Below are 19,038 nucleotides of genomic sequence, written 5' to 3'. Positions count from 1 at the left end.
CACTATGAATGAAGATCAGGTTCATAACCATCTGAAGAACCTGAAAGTGTTCAAGTCCATGGGACCCAATGGGATACACCCACAGGTGCTGAGAGAACTGACAGATGAGGTTGCTAAACCACTCTCTACTCACAGACTGGTAAAGGGGAAACTTAACTCCCATTTCCAAGAAACTAAAGAGGGATGACCTAGGGAACTATAGACCAGGCAGTCTCACCTCTCTGCCTGGTAAGATCATGGAGCAGATCCTCCTAGAGGCACTGCTGAGGCAAAAGATCTGGATGTGCTGGAGTGTGTCCAGAGAAGGGCCACCAGGATGAGCAGAGGGCTGGAGCTCCTCTCCAATGGAGACAGATGGAGAGAATTGGGGCTGTTCAGTCTGGAGAAGAGGAGGCTCTGAGGAGACCTTATTGTGCCCTTCCAGAATCTTAAGAGGGCCTACAGGAGAGCTGGTGAGGGAATTTTTAATGTGTCAGGTAATGATAGGACCTAGGGGTAATGTTAGGAAGAAGTTTTTCATCGTGATGGTGGTGAGACACTGACACAGGTTGCCCAGGGAGGTGGTAGAAGCCTCATCCCTGGAAGTTTTGAAGGCCAGGCTGGACGTGGCTCTGAGCGACCTACTGGAGTGTGAAGTGTCCCTGCCCATGGCAGTGGGGTTGGAACTGGATGATCCTTGTGGTCCTTTCCAACCCTAACAATTCTGTGCTTCTATCACCCCAAAATCTGGACAACACATTTATTTTTTTTTTAAATAGGAAAACAAACAAGTAAACAAACCCCCAAACAACTACTAAGAGTGTGGGGGATTTGTTTGTTTTTCTGGTAAGTGTTGCATTTTCACTTTTTCTGTGCCTGTATTTGAACAGAAATGTATTTCTATAAATTAAAAGCAGAGTGTATTGATGAATTTCATCACAAGAACAAGTAAGACTTTCTAATTGCCAGTGAAAGCAGTTGGAAATTGCTCAGTGTGGCTGTGGTTGGACAGCTGCTTTTAATGAGAGAAAAGGGTTTTTAATCATATTATTTTTAATGTGTAGACCTGAATTTTATCGTCTTTCTTTAAACATACAATATGGTTGCATCCTGAGTAAGAGGAAAAGCACATATGAAACTCCCCCTAAAACTCATGTGTGCCCTTTTGTAATGTGCTGTGTTGGGTTTGTGCTTGGCGGGCTCCTGTGAGAAGCTTGGAGAAGCTCCCTGGGCTCCAAGGCAGCCCTGCCGCTGGCCCATCTGGGCCTCTGCAGTAAGGCATTGAGGAGGGGAGAAACTGCTGGGCGGGTTCTTCTGTTTTGGTAGTTCTTTTGTTTTGGAGAGCAGAGGGGGTGACACAGAGTACGTGGGGACGTGGAGGTCAGTGAGGAAGTGTAGGGGGAAGGCACACCGGAGCAGTGTTTCCCCTTCAGCCCAGGGCGACCCCCATGCCCGGGCAGGTGGCTGCACCTGAAGGAGGCTGTGAGGGGAGCCTGCGCTGGTTAGTTGATGCAGTTGGTAAAACGGTCGTGATGTTCTTTAGATGAAACTGATTCTGCTTCCCCAAGCCGAGCCTGTCTGTTCCCCGTGGCCATAGGGGTGGCTGAGCCCTCCCTGCCCTTTGTCTCCACCCTGAAGCCCTTTGTTGTGTTTTCTACTCCCCAGCCCAAAAGGGGTAGAAGTGAAACAGAGGCTGTGGGGTGCTGGCTGCGTGGGCCCTACTAGCTTGTAATGCTGTCTATAAATAGGAAAAACGCTGCTTTAGGAGGAGAAGGCTCTTTATCTGTTCAGCTGTTTGTATAGAATCCATTGTATTAGGTCTAGTGCATCACTAATTCTGTTCTGATTGTCCCTAAGCTGTGCTTTGTGCATTACTTTTAAGTATTATGTCTTTAATAGTTAGTGATTGGAAGGTAGTTACCTCATGATACATTAAATGGCTTATTTTTCATGCAAAGCCAGAGTAGAGTGTTTCAAGCTCAGTTATCTTGTAAAAGAAAATACAGTTTATATAGTTAGAGATTAGAATGTAAATATGATACTTTGAATTGATTGACAAAAGGTGAACAGGACTGCTGCTGGACAGTTTGGGTGGAATGTTTAATAAAGCATCAGTAGATGATATAGTAGGTCGTGTGTCACTGTTATCCAATGGAATGAGAGCGAGATGGAAAGATACAGATCCATAAATCCCTTTTTTAATGAGAAGGTTGTCTGATAACTTTGCTGATAAAGATAGCTCTGTCCTGATTTGGTTTATCTCAATATTTACTGCTTAAATATTGTGTCACTGGAAATAGTTACCTTCTAGAGATGCATTTTTCTGCTTCTCTTTCACTTGCTAAGCTAAGGGACAGCCTTAGCTAATTATGTTTGTGGCTTCAGTACTAACAAGTGCTGCCGACAGCAGTGCCTTGTGTTACTTCTCTGACAAGACCACTTCAAAGGTTCATAGAAGATACTTTCCTATTCTGCTCATGCTCCTTTTTGTCACCTCATAAATTTCTCTGCCTTTGTTCTGTTGCATCTCTTCCCAGTGATCAAACTTGCAGCTTATCAAGAATTTCAGCCAATGAATTGCAACATCTGAAACTCAGATGGAAGAGTTAAGAAAAGTGGTTCAAACCTAAAAATTTAGCATTGTTAAGGGGAAATGTTTAGCAACTTTGAATATGCTCTGCCTACAAAGCCAGCCTGAAATTGCTGGTTCTGAATTGGGCTACCTGTTACTTGTAGAGTACTTAGTAATGTTTTGCATATATTTTGAACAATTTACCTGTAGTTTTCTATTTCTTCCCACAAGCCACAGATTTTTCAAATATATTGTGCTGAGTGGTACTGCTTGGGATGTTTTTGGCAAAATTAGGGGGTAATGTTGGCAAATAAATGTCATATAGCGTTTTTCTTCTTGTGTCAAGGATTCTTGTCCTCTTATTTGGCCACTGAAATGTGATAACCCTAGGAAGAGCATCTCTTAGAGTATTGGATAACCTCAATTTAATAGTTGATAGTTCCTCAAAATTCACATTTTGTGGATTAAACTTTTAAAATCGCCATGAGTTTGGCATTTTGACTACTAGTAGCATGCATTCATTCTAAGCCAGCAGAACTTGCAGATCTTCCAGAGTCAGAAGTAGCTCCATGCCATAGGAAATGTTTACTAAACTGTGTGATAAAATTCTGTAGTTATTTTCAGCTAACAGAGGGGTTACTATTGTGCCTGTGCTAAAGACATTTATAGTATTGTAATCTCTACAAGCATAGTAAGATGCTTGTAGGAGGCTACATAGCTACTCCTGTTAGAATGCACTGTTGTAGGAATCACTTCATCTGTGGCTACTTGGTCTAGCATGGAGCTGTTCCTCAGTTTCCTTTAGCACATACCAGGAACAAATGCTTTCTAGCAGGACTAAGAGTTTTCCTAACCCGTCTCTAGTTTAATACTGTCATTACTCATGGATAAAATGGAGAACACATTCTTTCTTGGCTGCTATTCAGATTGTGGGGTAGGAAGAAGTGGCATGAAGAAACTGCTTTTGAGGCTATAATTGAGATCTTGTCTTTGATTTAATCCTCTGTTTTAGTAAGACTGTTTTCTGTTGTTTACAGGTCAATAATGACCGACTTGTACTACCTCAGTCAAACAGATGGAGCAGGAGATTGGCGAGAAAAAGAGGCCAAAGATCTAACAGATTTGGTGCAGAGGAGAATAACTTACCTACAGGTAAGAGCAGAGCTTTTACATCAAGGCACATTTTTTTAATGTATCTATAGCACTTGGCTATATCCTTGTAACAGAACAATTAACTGAAAGTTTTAAGTGAATGTTTGTATATGGACAAATCATATACAAAGGCAATTAGAGTGGTTTTTTCCAAGTAATATTTTCTATGTATAGAGGAATGATAGTATTTCAAGCAAATACTTTAAGGTATGGTTTGGTGGTTTTTTGGTTTTGTTTTGTTTGTATTTTATTTTGAAATTTACTAGAAGAATTTTACAGTACTAGTTCATACACATGGTGTTATCTTTGATACTCATCTGCATTGAATTTTGCTCTAAAACAACATTTAATGCATGTGCACATGTACAGTCCATTAATAGCGCTAGGTAACAAGGTCTTGGAGTTACCACAGCTAATTGTGTGAAAATACCATCTGAGTGCTCACCAGTATTTAAAGCATGGACAAGCCTCAATGACAAACAGTTCTAGTCCCTTAGTGTCAGAAAGGATATCATAAGTGTAAGACTTGGAAGAGGAAAGTCATGTGGAGGATCATCAGATACCTGAATCTCGTATCTTAAAGTCTGCAGACTAAACAAGTGAAGATTACAGTCTACTAAGAAAGGGATGTGGTATACAGATCTGTACAGAACCTTGTCCCAGAGAACTTGAATAAGGAATGACAGCCTGGGCTTTTCTGGAGAAGACATACCTCAGTATACTACTCATGCTGTTCTGCTTATGTAGAATTAAGTGTAAGGTTGAATTTAACGAAGTCGAGTGTTTGGGGCCGTCAGTCATAACAGCACAGAACTTGCTTCAGTCCTGTTGGGCTTCTCATAAAGATTTATAGTGGCAGCATTTCTTTGGTGAACTGTAGGTACAAAAACCCCCTTCTAAATAATTGTATTTAAAGGCTAGTGCTCCCTGTCTGGCATGTCTCAGTTAAAATAGTTTTTAAATGGATGCAGGGGAGCAATTTTATGTGTTGAGGGAGAGAAAGTCAGTTATTTGAAAGAAGCCAACCAAGGGCATTCCTTCAAACAAGCAAAGCAACAAACATTAATTAAATCCAATGCTAAACAGTAGTGTTTCTCTCACCAGTTTCGTAGGTCTGCAGTGTAACAGGTGATTTCCTGCTCCATTAGTAAAGGAGATGTCAGCCAGACTTTGATAGCTCTGCTACACTCATGTGGTCTGCACACCTCATTACCCAGGTTGTCACCTAATACAGGAGAGCGAGGGAGATACAAAGACCTGGACCTACTACTTATCCTGTAACCTGGGCACAAGAGGTCATTTGCAGCCTGAAGGACTGTAAAACTTCTTGAGAGAAGCAGGAGCTGGAATCTTCCAGTTGTGACATGTATGAAGTAGTGGTGTATTGCCTTTAGTGGAGAGTCTAACTGTATCAGTTCAAGTGGAAACAATGAATTTTGTGAAAGCTGCAGCATATGCCCAGATTATTCATGATGAAAGACCGTGACTCCATTTAGACAATTATAAAAATCCACTTTTCTTTTGCATGACATGCTACATTTTCTTCCACAGAAATGGATAATTTTAACCATCTTACAGTTGTGAAAAGTTGTTACTATTTTCAGTTGCAGCATTCATAGGCAGAATTCAAATTTTTCTGTATATTGAAGAATGTCTTGTGTGCTTGCTTGGTTTTTTTGTTGCTGTTTGTCTGCTTTTTATTTGGTTGGTCAGTTTTTAATGCAGTTGTATGGCCTTTATGATACAGGGCTTGACAATCCTGGAAGTCCCTGCCAGCCCTCTTTATTATGTAAACAACTCCATTGGCTATGAGTCTGATGAGCAGTGTAGCTAGGGGTGAGAATAGCAAGTACTGCTCAGTCCAGTCAGAGGTTTACAATACTTTCTTGTGACTTGAAGCCAGGAGGAAAAATGTGTCAACCTTCACTGGCTTTGAAATTGACTCTTGTTATCCCTTACGAACTGCATGTGTTCATGGTTTGCTTTGGTTAGCAGTTCTGGCTTTAGGAACACACAAACTATTCTGGTGCATCCAATGTAACAGTCATTCTTTTTCCTCCTTGATGGGTTGTTAATTTCACCTTTTCCAGGAAATCTCACTTGGAACTGCAATAGATTAAATATCTCTCCTTTTAAAGTTCTTAATAAATCATTTAAGCTCAAATACATCACTGTCTTTAAATGTGAGTACAGCAATTTGGAAAAAAATAAATAAATCACCCAGTCATAAAGAAATGAGTTTAACTAGCTTTCTGTTCAAGTCACAAGCTAATATTGTTATATGTACTTTCTAGTTAATTCTCCAAGGAATGGTAAAACCCAAGCAGGTGCATTATATCAGCATCAGGGAGCAGTCAGAGTGTCAAAGTACAACCTACTTGATTTTTATAATATTGGCAATAAGCTTCTATGTGAAATTTGGCCAATTTAAAAGGGCAGACCTTACCCAGGTGTAGCATTTTCAAACATGTCAGCATTTCAGTGCTTTCATCTCCAGAGAGCACAGAGATTTGAGGGTTATAGAAAGTACAGAAAATGTTAGCTGTCACTGTTTTCTGAAGATGCTCAGAGACAATCCATTTCAAAATAAGTACAGATGAAGTAGTTTCAATAACAATTTTTAGTGTGTGGAAAAAAATGGGAAGACATTATTAATAGCATGCTTTATGGCCTCCTTGACCTCTGATGTTCCTGTTTGTGTGCTTTCTTTAGAAGCAGGACATGTAAAACATCTCCATAGAAGTATATTGTCTAACACACAATATTCAGATTGTCACTTGAGATCTTGGTTCTCCAGACAGTGACTGTTGGTCTTTGGAAAGACCTGATTTGTTGCCAATTTGCAGAAAATTTGATTAAATAATGGTTAGAGGTGAGAGGAATGGAATTTATATTGACGCACAAATATCAGTATTCTCGCAGCTGAAATGAAAACCAACTTTTCATCTTAGGGTTTTTGTGAAGAACCTTTCTGGAATGCAGAACTTTGTCTAGGGGCATGTATGTGAGGATTTATACAGCACAGTGCTATGTTTTACAGAAAGAAAAACTCTGTTGTTGTGTCATCCACATAGCTAAAAATAGGTTGTACATCTAAACATAGCGTTGAAATGGTGTAGACGTTTGCTTCTTTTGTTGTTGCCTCTGGGATTGTGGCGTGCTGATTAAAATACAGTCTTGATCAGTCTGCTCAGGAAGGGTGCTTTCTGTACTGGGTACATGGTCACTTGGTCTGGGAAGTGGCCCATGAACAAGCATTTGTTTGTTTTTCTGTCCTGTAGGCAGGTGGCAGGTGTCTTTAGTTGGTTCACATGCATGTGCACTGGAAGAGAACTAACAGACTTGGGAAGATGCCAAAGGAAAAAGCATTCCAACACTGAATCATGTTGATGAAATGTGAACTCAGAGTCCAAACATTAGCTTACTCTGACAGACTTACAAATGAGAAAGTAATTTAAAATCTTGAAGGTATTCTATTTTACATTAGGACAGTGAAGTATGCTCAATAACTGTTCATGTTCGCAGGGAAGATTTCACATCAAATTTTCATGGAGCTGGAGCTTGCTCATCCATTTTAACGTGAGATGTGTTGTAGCAGGATGGCTTGTGTGATTTATGACATTTGTCAGCTTTCCAGAGCAAAGTGTGCCTTTGTGTAGATCTCTTCAGCTTCACGTTTTTGTCCATCCTTGCAGAACCCGAAGGACTGCAGCAAGGCCAAGAAACTAGTCTGTAATATCAACAAAGGCTGTGGCTATGGCTGTCAGCTCCATCATGTAGTCTACTGCTTCATGATTGCCTACGGCACACAGCGGACGCTCATCCTGGAGTCTCAGAACTGGCGCTACGCCACCGGTGGCTGGGAGACCGTGTTCAGGCCTGTCAGCGAGACGTGTACCGACAGGTCAGGTACCACCACTGGGCACTGGTCAGGTGAGGCTTTATGGCTCAAAACTTTTATCTTTGCTTTCATAGATAGAATCACCCAGACCTGTTTTGATACCTCTTTCTTTAATGTTATGTGGAGCCTAATGACTGTGACTGCAGTTCTGTACATAAGCATCTGTTCCATCTTATTTGTACATTGTATTGAAAAAAATCACAACCCTTACTAAGGTATCTCTGTGCTTTGGCAGAGATATGTTTACATTTCAAATGCAAGTTACAATCCTTCAGCAGTCAGCCACAGTGTTATGTGCCAGATAGGAACCCTGTTTTTATCAGAAGAGAGTATTGAATAGAGCTGTTGTGGATAAACTTCAAAACAGTGAAGGATGTTTCAAATACAGAGCAAAAGAAACTCAAAGGAAATGATATCCAGTAATCATTCACCACCTGACAAAAAATTAAATCATTGAAACTGTTTTAATGTAAACTGAGCTGACTTGAAGTTCAGGCACAAAGTAAAAGCAGTGGGAAAGTTAAGACAGCATTTTATTTGTATGTCAGTCAGTTGATCCCTTCTTACACTGGGCTGAGCAGTCCTGGGATAACTAGATGGGCATCTGTGTTTGGAGGATCAGGCAGCTTTGTCTCACAGTAAACAGCATTCATTTAACTGAGTTCTCACCACCAGCATCTTGAGGAGTTACTAACATCTGCACAGGCTTAGAGGTTTTTCTACACATCTAAAACATTTTCAATACATTTAAAACATTTTTCAGGTGTTTCCCGAAGCTGAGTAGTTACACAGCACCACTGGAGATGGCTGGCCATGCGATAACTTTATTTGCTCTCAAGTTATGATAAACTCTAGGAAGACTTTATCTTTTTTTAAACTGAATTTCAGCTTAGATAATTTTTATGTGTACAGTTGCCAGCTTTTCAAAGCAGACTTTATTGACTTCTCTTTGGTTAGGCTTGCTTATTTTTTCCTAAGTCTGACTGGAATTGCAGTGGGAGTTTTTAAGTATTGAAATAGTTGAAGGGAAGATACAGTTCATGAAGAAGAATACAGCAAACTGTTCTTATTCTAGATTAGGTAAGTGTAGTGAGATGCCTTCATTGATAAAAGGAGATTCTTGGGGAAAAGAGTTAAACAATTGGGTTAGAGAGAAGTGAAGTGTTAGTTTTAATGGTATTATGTGTTACTGACAATCATAGCCCACATAATAATTACTGGATGAGTAGATAAGCCCACAAAGGGTAGTGAATGCACTGAGCTCTGGACAAAAACAATTACACTGGGACAGTAAGGGAGATACTGTGCCACTTTGCAGGCTATAGCTGTTTTGTTGATCAGCACTGATGCAAGCTTTGGCGGTTGGCGTGTGACACATTAATCTTACCTCAGAAGGGAATTTTTCCTCAGTTACTCTCTGCTTGAAAACAGATAAGAAGAACAAACCCAAGAATTTCCTTCCAGCGTGTCCTGAAGGACATACTTGGAGCAGCAGTCGTGATTTGGATTTCTTAAAACTTGTGTAGGGGTGTTCAGCAGATAATTGTGTGGATGCATTAATCAGTAAGAGACAATGCACTGCTGAGACATTCTCGCAGCATACAGTTTTCTCAGACTCATCAGAGACTGCACCCCATGTCCTAGAGTCACAAGAAATATTCCCCTTCCTTCCTTTCTGACATGTAGAGGGTTACACTGTCTTTCAGGAGTGCTCTGAACTGGTCACTGGACTTGGAAATAAACATAAGTGCTGAGAAGAAAAATGTAAATGGTTTATTCCTTCACTTTATGTTTTTGGTTTGGAAATGGTGGTACATGTGGCCGTGTCCCATCTCTACTTCCAGATAGGGACAAATTGTTCTGACATGGGTCTCAGGTTTCAGCTCTCCTTCTAGAGTGACTTAAATTCTGTAGTGCTCAAGCCTGATCTAGGCAGAACTGATGCCTTGCAGGAATGTCTAGTTACATACAGTGAAAGTGTCTGTATGTTTAATTGTACTACTTGGAATGATGGCTTTGTAGTTACTTTCCTCCCTACCGAAAATTCCTGTGAGTTGTGTTGGATAGTACAGTTTGCTGGTGTTTTGAGAGCAGTGTGGTGGTGGTGTGTGTTTCATTTGTGTTTTGCCAGAGAATCAGTAACATTTCTTATTCATGTTGGATCCAGTAGGTCTTGGAGATCCTTATTACCTGGCTGATGAGCAATTTAGTGAGGAACTGTGCCCTGGGCTTATGTGGTGAATTGCCTGATGCACTGGCCAGTTCAAAAATCAATTCTTAGAAATGGAAAACTGACATTGAAAACTTTAGATGAAGTTTTATTCATGTTAGTCTAAGTTAGCAAATGAAACCACCATCTGGGCACGGTTCTGGGCAAGCTGTCTTGTGTAGCACCAGAATCTAGTCACAGGCAGTATGGTGAGCCTTGCATTTAGCATAATAACCTGTGGAACAGTTTTCTGGAGCACTTAGGCACACATGGCCTAAAAAGAATGTGTTGTCACAAAATTGGGTTCCATTAGATGGTGATTCCTGGCAGTGTGGGCTCTTGCTAATCAAGTACAAATAATGTTCCCTAAAGGAACCACTCACTCCCTGTGGTTGTTTTTTTCAAATCAGAGTGAAGGCTGAATGTGTGACATCAGCTCTGTGGGATCAAAGATTTTTAAACTCAATGAGTGCCACTAATGTGAGTTTTGATATTCTAGAGATAGCAGCCATTGAGGTGTGAAAGAGTCTCTTGTTAGCCTGCATGGGGTTAAACGCCAGTCCTCTGTGGTGCTGTCATCACTGAAGGAGAATGACCCTGACAGCTGATTTCTGCTACTAGCTTCAGTAGGAATCTTCGCTGGTTATTCATTTGCCAGTAAATTTAAAGGACATTCTGTCTTCCTGTCTTGTATTTGATATCTTTCTAAGTTTATAGATTTTGATTTCTTTCTTTTTTTTTTTTTTTAAATCCCTGTACCTTTACACGGACAAAGAGGTCTGAAGTTCTTGACTGTAGTTGAATGAAGTTTGGTTGCAAACCACACCTTTAATTGTGTTCTAACTTCTGCAATCAGCAGGGGATTGTCTAGATTTTCGAATTAAACCAACCAGAATGCACAGGTGTAAATTCCCTTTTCTCATAAACAAAATGTTTCTCCTCTGTAGTGTATTTATCGTGCTGCTTATATGGGTTTTTTTAGTAATAAAGTTGATTCTTAATCATATTTCAAAAATACTCACACAAGTGAACACTTGCAGCAAGTTATCAGTGTAAATTACAGCAGTAGACCCACAAGTCAGAAGATTGTGTATCCTCCTAAAGAATTAATTCCATGTAATTTGCCGACCTGCATAGGTAATAGAGTAAACTTTGCTTCATGACAAAGTTGTTTAAATCTACAGATTAGTTTTTTTAATCTTTCCTCCTCTTAATTAAATTTCCTCTGCTTGACACTTTTAGTTCTATTAGGAACAAAGTGTTGATGTTTCTGAAGTTTATCTTCACCAGAACAGCTCAGATAATAATCTCTTCTACAAAGAATTAAAGAGGCTTATATGAGCTGAGAATATGTATAAATTTAAATCATTATTGGTTCAGCCCTCTCCTGACTAGGCATAAAAGCTAAAGTTGGCTGGGTCAGATGAAATGAGCATGTTTTTGGAATGTGAGGAGTAAGGTGAACTTTAATAAGCAAGCTGAGGTTAGTCTGATAGCAAAAGGCAAGTAAGGCATGTTCTGCGCTGTGCAGAGATTAGAGGTCATCTCCTCCCTCATCTCAGGCAGGAGCTGTTCTGACTCACGGGGTGCTCCTGCAGATCAGGTCTTCTACCTTAAATATGTTAAAAGATTTAGACTTCTATGGCAGTTATTTTACACTGTGGCATACTTTTTCATTTTCCTTTGTTTGACTCACTTTCATAATGCAGTTCTAGAGAAAAAAATATCTTAAGAGATGGTTGTATACATGCTCTTTTTCATGTCAAAATTGCACCCTGCCTGCAGTTGTCACTGACTTGTGGTTCATGCTTCCTTGGGATCTCTGGCCAAACCGTTGTGAATAATTCAGGCAGGAACTGTTACAAGGAGCATGAATGACTTCCTAGTAATAAGAGCCAAAATACAGAAAACTTGTGAAGGCATGTTTTCTTTCAGTTTTTCATCAATTTTCTTTTAAAAAGTTAGTTCTATTGAGCATTAGTATTATTTAGCAACTGCTAAACCAGGGTAGGCTCTTCCTACCATTTTTTACTTGTTGATTTATCATGTCCTGGTGGCATTCCCCATTGCAGGAGAAATGCTAACACATTAGAAGAATGAGATAAAAAACAATTAAACAAACTCCTATACAATAAAGAGGAAAAGAAAACAAATAAAAAGGAAGGACAGAGGAATATATGGTTAGAAATCCTACCTACATGATATGACGGGGAATGGAAGGATATGGAGGTGAGGAAGCCCTCTGCATGTTCTAGGGTAACAGCCTTTGCTCCTTCCCATAAGGCCTGCAAAGAGGACTTGGAAACCTGGAATGCAGTTTCCTGCAGTTACCTTTAAATATTGACTTTGCTGCCTCTAGCTGTGGTTTGACAAGTGAATGTTTTCAAGGCAGGGATACCCAGAGGGGAAGAAAATGGCAGAGCTCTTCATTTGATGGTAGTGCCAGTTTTAACTGTTCATTGAACTAAAATCTTAAAATATGAATTAATGAATATGTTTATATGTATAATTCAATAAAGAGGATACAGTGGGTACATGGGATGAATTTTTAATTCATTAAAGCCAATCAGGCAACTGTAATCAAAAGGACTAAATGAACAAGTTCTGCAGAATTAATAGCAGCAAGTAAAAAAGTTGCATTCCACGAACTAGATGTTCCTTGACAGTAGGTCCTGTGCATAAATCGGAGGAATATTTAGTATTAGCCTAAAAAACACTTCAACTTGCATAACTTGCAGTTGTGTGAATTATGGTTTACTCCTTTATCTCACTCTTCTTGGTAAAATCTTGCAGAAAAAAATGGATCCATTTATAATTCTTAATATCTTTTTTATACACTGACTTTCATTATTTACATTTTAAACATTCAAGCAGATTTACTGTGAGGCATAGAGGGGAATGGTAATTTGAGAGAAGAGAGCAGAAGAGCAGTCTGTCTTATATTTTCCCACTGTGTCAAGCTACTGATACAGCATAGATTTTCTGTTGTGAAGGGTCTTTGTAAGATGTCTAGGTGAAGACATTTCTATATGTAAACATGTACAAATATTTGGGACGTGGTAATTCTTAGAAGAACCTTAGAGCTGTAGTGAGGTCAGTCTGAGTTTTTAGATGCGTGCAGTGGCGAAGTGTGATTCTGGTTTGTATCTAAGTGTGTGGGGGATATGGAATGGTAACAAGTGTTCCAGAACCATGGCCAGGCTCCAGCACACTGCATGGTTTTGTTTTCTGGCCTTCAGAATGGATGTTGATAAATAGGAAAGGATTCTCCCCAAGGGGCCCGAGAAATCTGCTTTACAGTAAGAGATTGAAGAATGTTATTGTGGTTCAGGGACCCACCTGGCACTGTCAACTGGTAGGCAGTGAAGAAGCAGACATGAGGAAGGCTGGATGGAGCATTGGCAGTGGAGTTATCTGTGCCCTGGGCAGACACCAGTAGAGTCAATTATTTTAAATAGTCTTGTGCCAACTGCTGCTCAGGAGACTGCAACAGAAGAAAAACAAAAGGAAAAATAAATTCACATGTTTTTTAAACTGTGAGCAAGCTGTGTAAGTCCATAGAAAGAAACACAAGGTATGGCTACAGAGTTAGATGTTGTTTTTGAGCAGATGGCAATCCTTTTCACTGGATCAGCACTTAACTTTATTAACAGAACTGCAAGTGGAATAAAAGCAGCCAAGTCTTAGAGACAAGTGGAAGTCAAATTCATTTAACCAACTGATCTTACAGTGAAGGAAAACATATATAGAAAGATGGGACAGAGAAGGGAGGGAGTTTGACTTGTGTTAGTGAGCCTACTTTATTATACATAATGTCACTGCAGATCTATCTGGAGTGAGAGTTGGTAGTCTACCTGGACCTCAGCAAGGCCTTTGACACCGTTCCCCATAGCAAACTCCTGGCCAAGCTGTCAGCCCATGGCTTGGATTGGGAGCACACTGCGATGGGTTAGGAACTGGCTGGAGGGCCGAGTGCAGAGAGTGGTGGTGAATGGTGCCACATCCAGCTGGTGGCCAGTCACTAGTGGTGTGCTCCAAGGATCAGTGCTGGGCCCCATGCTCTTGAACATCTTTATTGATGATCTGGATGAGGGCATTGAGTCCATCATCAGTAAATTTGCAGATGACACCAAGTTGGGGGCAGGAGTTGATCTGCTGGAGGGTAGAGAGGCTCTGCAGAGGGACCTCAATAGGCTGGACAGATGGGCAGAGTCCAAGGGCATGAGATTGAACACATCCAAGTGCCAGGTGCTGCACATTGGCCACAACAACCCCATGCAGAACTACAGGCTGGGGTCAGAGTGGCTGGAGAGCAGTCAGGTGGAAAGGGACCTGGGGGTGCTGGTTGATGGTAGACTGAACATGAGCCAGCAGTGTGCCCAGGGGGCCAAGAGGGCCAATGGCATCCTGGCCTGCATCAGGAACAGTGTGGCCAGCAGGAGCAGGGAGGTCATTGTGCCCCTGTACACTGCACTGGTTAGGCCGCACCTCGAGTACTGTGTCCAGTTCTGGGCCCCTCAGTTTAGGAAGGAGGTTGACTTGCTGGAACGAGTCCAGAGAAGAGCAACAAGGTTGGTGAGGGGTTTGGAACACAAGCCCTACGAGGAGAGGCTGAGGGAGCTGAGGTTGCTTAGCCTGGAGAAGAGGAGACTCAGGGGTGACCTTGTTGCTCTCTACAACTACCTGAAGGGAGGTCGTAGACAGACGGATGTTGGTCTCTTCTCCCAGGCAGCCAGTACCAGAACAAGAGGACACAGTCTCAGGCTAAGTCAGGGGAGGTTTAGGCTGGAGGTTAGGAGGAAGTTTTACACAGAGTGATTGCCCATTGGAATGGGCTGCCTGGGGAGGTGGTGGAGTTGCCAACATTGGAGGTTTTCAGGAGAAGACTTGATGGGGTGCTTGGTGCCATGGGTTAGTTGTTTAGGTGGTATTGGATTGGTTGATGGGTTGGATGCGATGATCTTGAAGGTCTCTTCCAACCTGGTTTATTCTATGTATTCTATGGTTATAAATTCTAGGAAAAAGATCTTTTCTAGTGGTTGAAAATTGACTTTATAGTTAAGGTCCTTTGGAACATTTTGAAATCCACTTCTGATTAGAAGTCTTTGAGTCAGAAATATTCTGAGTAGATAATATTCAGAAATAAAAATGAAACCGATAGTTGTGAATTCAAAATCACGCAGGGGTAACGAGGCAAAGATTTCGGTGTGTTTCAAAAGCAATTCTATTCTTCCCTGATAGGAGTTTGATGTCATGAGACCTAAGTAGAAGAAATGGGTTTGGGCTTTTATTTTTATTATTGACCTCTGTTTATGATGATGTTATCACCAGCAAACCAGGTCGAAGTGCTCCATGTCTTTTTCAGTTTTGACACTTGTTAAGAATTAGGCACATAACACTTTGTATCATTGCGAGTGCACCAGTGAAGAGTGCTGCTTTTGTGGAAATGCACATCCTGTGTAACTACAAACTGATGCTTTCTGGATCTCAAACTGAACACCGTGCCTTGCTGTAGCTTTGCAAGTCATTTAGAAGATGATTTGTGACCCTGGTATGAACCCTGGATGGAGAAGTTTGTAGTTTTTTTTCCCTGCTATGAACTGATTCTTACTAACTTCTATTCACATAGAAAATAGTTTCTGGAAAAATGGCTTCTTACATATGTATAAAAAAGAAATTAAAGAAAATCTTCAGAATGCTGTAGAGAATTGTGTTTAAAAGATATTCAGCAACATGACTGAAGTCAGTTCCAACACCCACGTGTAGTAAAAAGAAAATTTTGGGGTATATTCATGGTTTTTTTCTCTTCTGTCCGTTTTTTAGGAAGGGCATATGTACATATGGTTTTGCATTTTGCAGTGAAAGGGAAGAGCCCAGGCTTCCTTTAGCCCTAAAATAAGTTAAATCAGAGCCCCAAGGTTACCTTATTGAAAATATTTTTCAGTTTTTGCTACAGTTTCTTGCTTGTTGCAAAATGGTGGCTGTTCAAAATCAAAAAATGGGTTTGGAGTGAATTTTAACAATATGTTATTGGTACAGATGCCTTTATATGATACAGGTCATTGTCTGAAAATGGGAAAAAGGAATCCGCTTCTGTTACAGCAGCTCCTAACAGTCTTGTGACAGGTACTTTCCAAGGATGTAGTATTGCAGATTGCCAAATCTTGCTGTAAGAATTCGGACCAGTAAGATAGATACAGCAGAAGATACTAGTATGGTGAGAAACTTTGCATCAGGAACAGTGTGGCCAGCAGGAGCAGGGAGGTCATTCTGCCCCTGTACACTGCACTGGTTAGGCCGTGCCTCGAGTACTGTGTCCAGTTCTGGGCCCCTCAGTTTAGGAAGGAGGTTGACTTGCTGGAGTGTGTCCAGAGAAGGGCGACAAGGTTGGTGAGGAGCTTGGAGCACAAGCCCTATGAGGAGAGACTGAGGGAGCTGAGGTTGCTTAGCCTGGAGAGGAGGAGACTAAGGGGTGACCTTACTGCTCTCTACAACTACCTAAAGGGGAGTTGTAGTGAGGCAGAGGTTGGTCTCTTCTCCCAGGCAACCAGTACCAGAACAAGAGGACACAGTCTCAGGCTGCATCAGGGGAGGTTTAGGCTGGAGGTTAGGAGGAAATTTTACACAGAGAGAGTGATTGCCCACTGGAATGGGCTGCCCGAGGAGGTGGTGGAGTTGCCGTCACTGGGGGTGTTCAGGGCGAGGCTTGACAGGATGCTTGGTTCCATGGTTTAGTTGATTAGGTGGTGTTGGATAGGTGGTGTTGGATGATAGGTTGGACGTGATGATCTTGAAGGTCTCTTCCAACCTGGTCTGGTCTATTCTAGTCTAGTCTAGTCTAGTCTATCCAGATGAAGACATTTAACCCTTAGCTTAATTTTGAAGTATAGCATGCATCAAAGTTATTTGTAGTTACAATCCTGTCCTGTTGTTCAGTGGCCTAGCATTCACTGCAGGCATAGCAGAGAAATGAAAATCCTTGGGAAATCATTTCTACAGCTGGTGAGAAGTAGCATCAAGTGGTGAAATACAGGAGCAGGTTTTGAAAAATACTGGCATAGTTCTGTTCAGAGACCTGAGAATTACAAAGAACTCTTCAGAAGGGTTGTGGTCTGGAGGTTAGCACAGCATCTGTCATGACCTCTTGCAACCCACCTTAAAGTTTGTGTTTAATAGTCTGCCTTCCAATTAGCATTTCAGTTTTCCTTTTCCCCACTGTTGGGCATGAAAACCAGCTGCTGTTACCTTGAAGAAGATACGTTAGTTTAATATATGCTTTAAGGAGATTATATGCAGATTGCAGCTATTTCACAGTCTGGATTTTCTTGATTTCCCTCCTCCCCCCCCCCCCCCCCCCCCCCCCATGCATTTGCATACAGTATCTTGTCAATAGCTGACATGTTCCAGTGGGAATGTGCTCAGACATTTTGTATACAAATTTCTTTGTACACTGTGTACTTCCCTGTTGTATACCACTGTTCAACATTTTGTAGTGACAGTGGAAATTTAGTTTGGCAGGAAGACCAAATAAGAGAAACCATGTAAGTGAATTAGGTAGAGGAAAACAAACCTGCTCAGCTAAGAAAAAAAGGAAAATTTATTTTAGAAAACAAACTTCATGTAAATCAAGTGTAGCCTGTCTGGGGAGGAAGAGTGGGGCGAGGAATTTCTAGGTGTAGGGCACTATGTATTTCTTGTAAGGCTTTATATCACTTGTAAAGGTATGTATATGTTAAATCTATGAGGCTGTATCTCATAGGACTCAGAAAGAGAGTCCTCTCTTCCAGGGGAGAAAAACATCATTGAAACTTTCAAGGATATCTTAGAGCTGTCTTCAGCTTGCAGTTCTGATTGTCTTGAAGAGCAGCATTTTCTTCTAGTATGATAAGAAGGTACCAGAAGAAACAGAAGTCTGCAAATCAAATGGGAAGCTGAAATTCCTTGTTTGAAGTGGGTGTTGCTGGCAGAGCAGCATATCAGAAACTTAGGGAATGCTTCAATACTCACAGAAATTTGTGAGGGGAGCAGGTGATGTCATGAAGCAAAGGTATGAATCCACACAGTCTGCTACAGTGTTGCCTTTAAAAAATGGAGATGGGTTGAAAAAACAAAATCAGACTCTGCCTATAAATGGGAACAAAATGCTTACAAGCACTATGGAGATTACATAACAAAAGCCAGGAACCAAACTCGTACCACCTGTCAAAAAACTCTTGTTTTCAAAAGGTAGATTTGATGTAGTTGCTTGATGTGGTTAAAAGGCATTTAAAAAAAATTCTACGAAACCCTGAACAAATTTTATACAAATGAGAAAACTAGGAAAGAATGCAATTTCTACTAGCACATTACATCTGAATACAAGTTAAGGAAGGCCAGAGAAGATTTTGAAGGGAAGCTTGCTAAAGGCAAAAAACCTGATCACAAATCCTTTTTCAAACACATCAGAAAAAGCAAGCCTGCCAGAAAGTCCAGAGGGCCAGCAGATGATCAAGGGATGAAAAGAGTTCTGGAAGGAGATGAGACTGTAGTGTGAAATGTAAAACTACTTATCCGTGCTCATTATGGAAGAGCTTAGGGAGGCTCTCATTTCTAAATCTTTCTTCACAGGGCACACCTTGGATGCTCTTTTCCAAACAAGTGCCATAGACAGCAGTTTACAGCAAAACAATTTGTTTACAATTGGTATGATTTTATAATTGCTTTTGTTTATAGTTGTGTTCTACAGAGTGGATGGTCGCTGGAGGAACACTGGTTTTCAAAAGGGGTTCTAGCACATCACAGGTTACATATTGGACAAACTGATGGGAGAAAGAATGAGCCAGTTTAGGGAATACACAGAAAAATGTTACAGTGGAGGAAACAGGAGTTTTATAGAAGGAAATAATGTCTCATAAATGTAGTAAATTTATTTGAAAAAGGCAAAAACCAGATAGGCATGGAAGAATTGAGTTGATTTAATATTCTGTACTTCAAGAAAGCACTTTGGAAGTTTTCCTCAGATGTAAACTACTAAGAGATAGAAGATGTATCTGAAATTGGGTTAAAGGGAACTTCAGAGCAAAGAGTAGAAATTAATGATTAGTAGAGAGTGGGTATGAACTTTACACTTCAGCATCTTCATGTATCATCTGGCAGAGAGAGAGAATGCAAGCTGGCAAGATTTCTGGTGATAATGAGGTATTTGGTTTAGTGAAAATGAAAATTATTTGTGAACAGTTACAGAAG

At 40.8% G+C, this 19,038-nt stretch overlaps 1 protein-coding gene across 1 annotated transcript in view; it reads left to right on the top strand.

Annotated features, from left to right (window-relative positions):
• FUT8 (fucosyltransferase 8) overlaps nucleotides 1-19,038 on the top strand; it is a 114,768-nt gene that overhangs the window by 73,188 nt on the left and 22,542 nt on the right. Inside the window, exons 5-6 of the mRNA XM_054161427.1 lie at nucleotides 3,589-3,703; nucleotides 7,399-7,636. Coding sequence (XP_054017402.1) covers nucleotides 3,589-3,703; nucleotides 7,399-7,636 — 353 coding nt within the window. The remainder of the gene's footprint in view (nucleotides 1-3,588; nucleotides 3,704-7,398; nucleotides 7,637-19,038) is intronic.

Source organism: Dryobates pubescens, chromosome 5 (assembly GCF_014839835.1).
Source record: "Dryobates pubescens isolate bDryPub1 chromosome 5, bDryPub1.pri, whole genome shotgun sequence".
Taxonomy (NCBI): domain Eukaryota; kingdom Metazoa; phylum Chordata; class Aves; order Piciformes; family Picidae; genus Dryobates; species Dryobates pubescens.
This window is presented reverse-complemented; position numbering and strand designations above follow the sequence as displayed.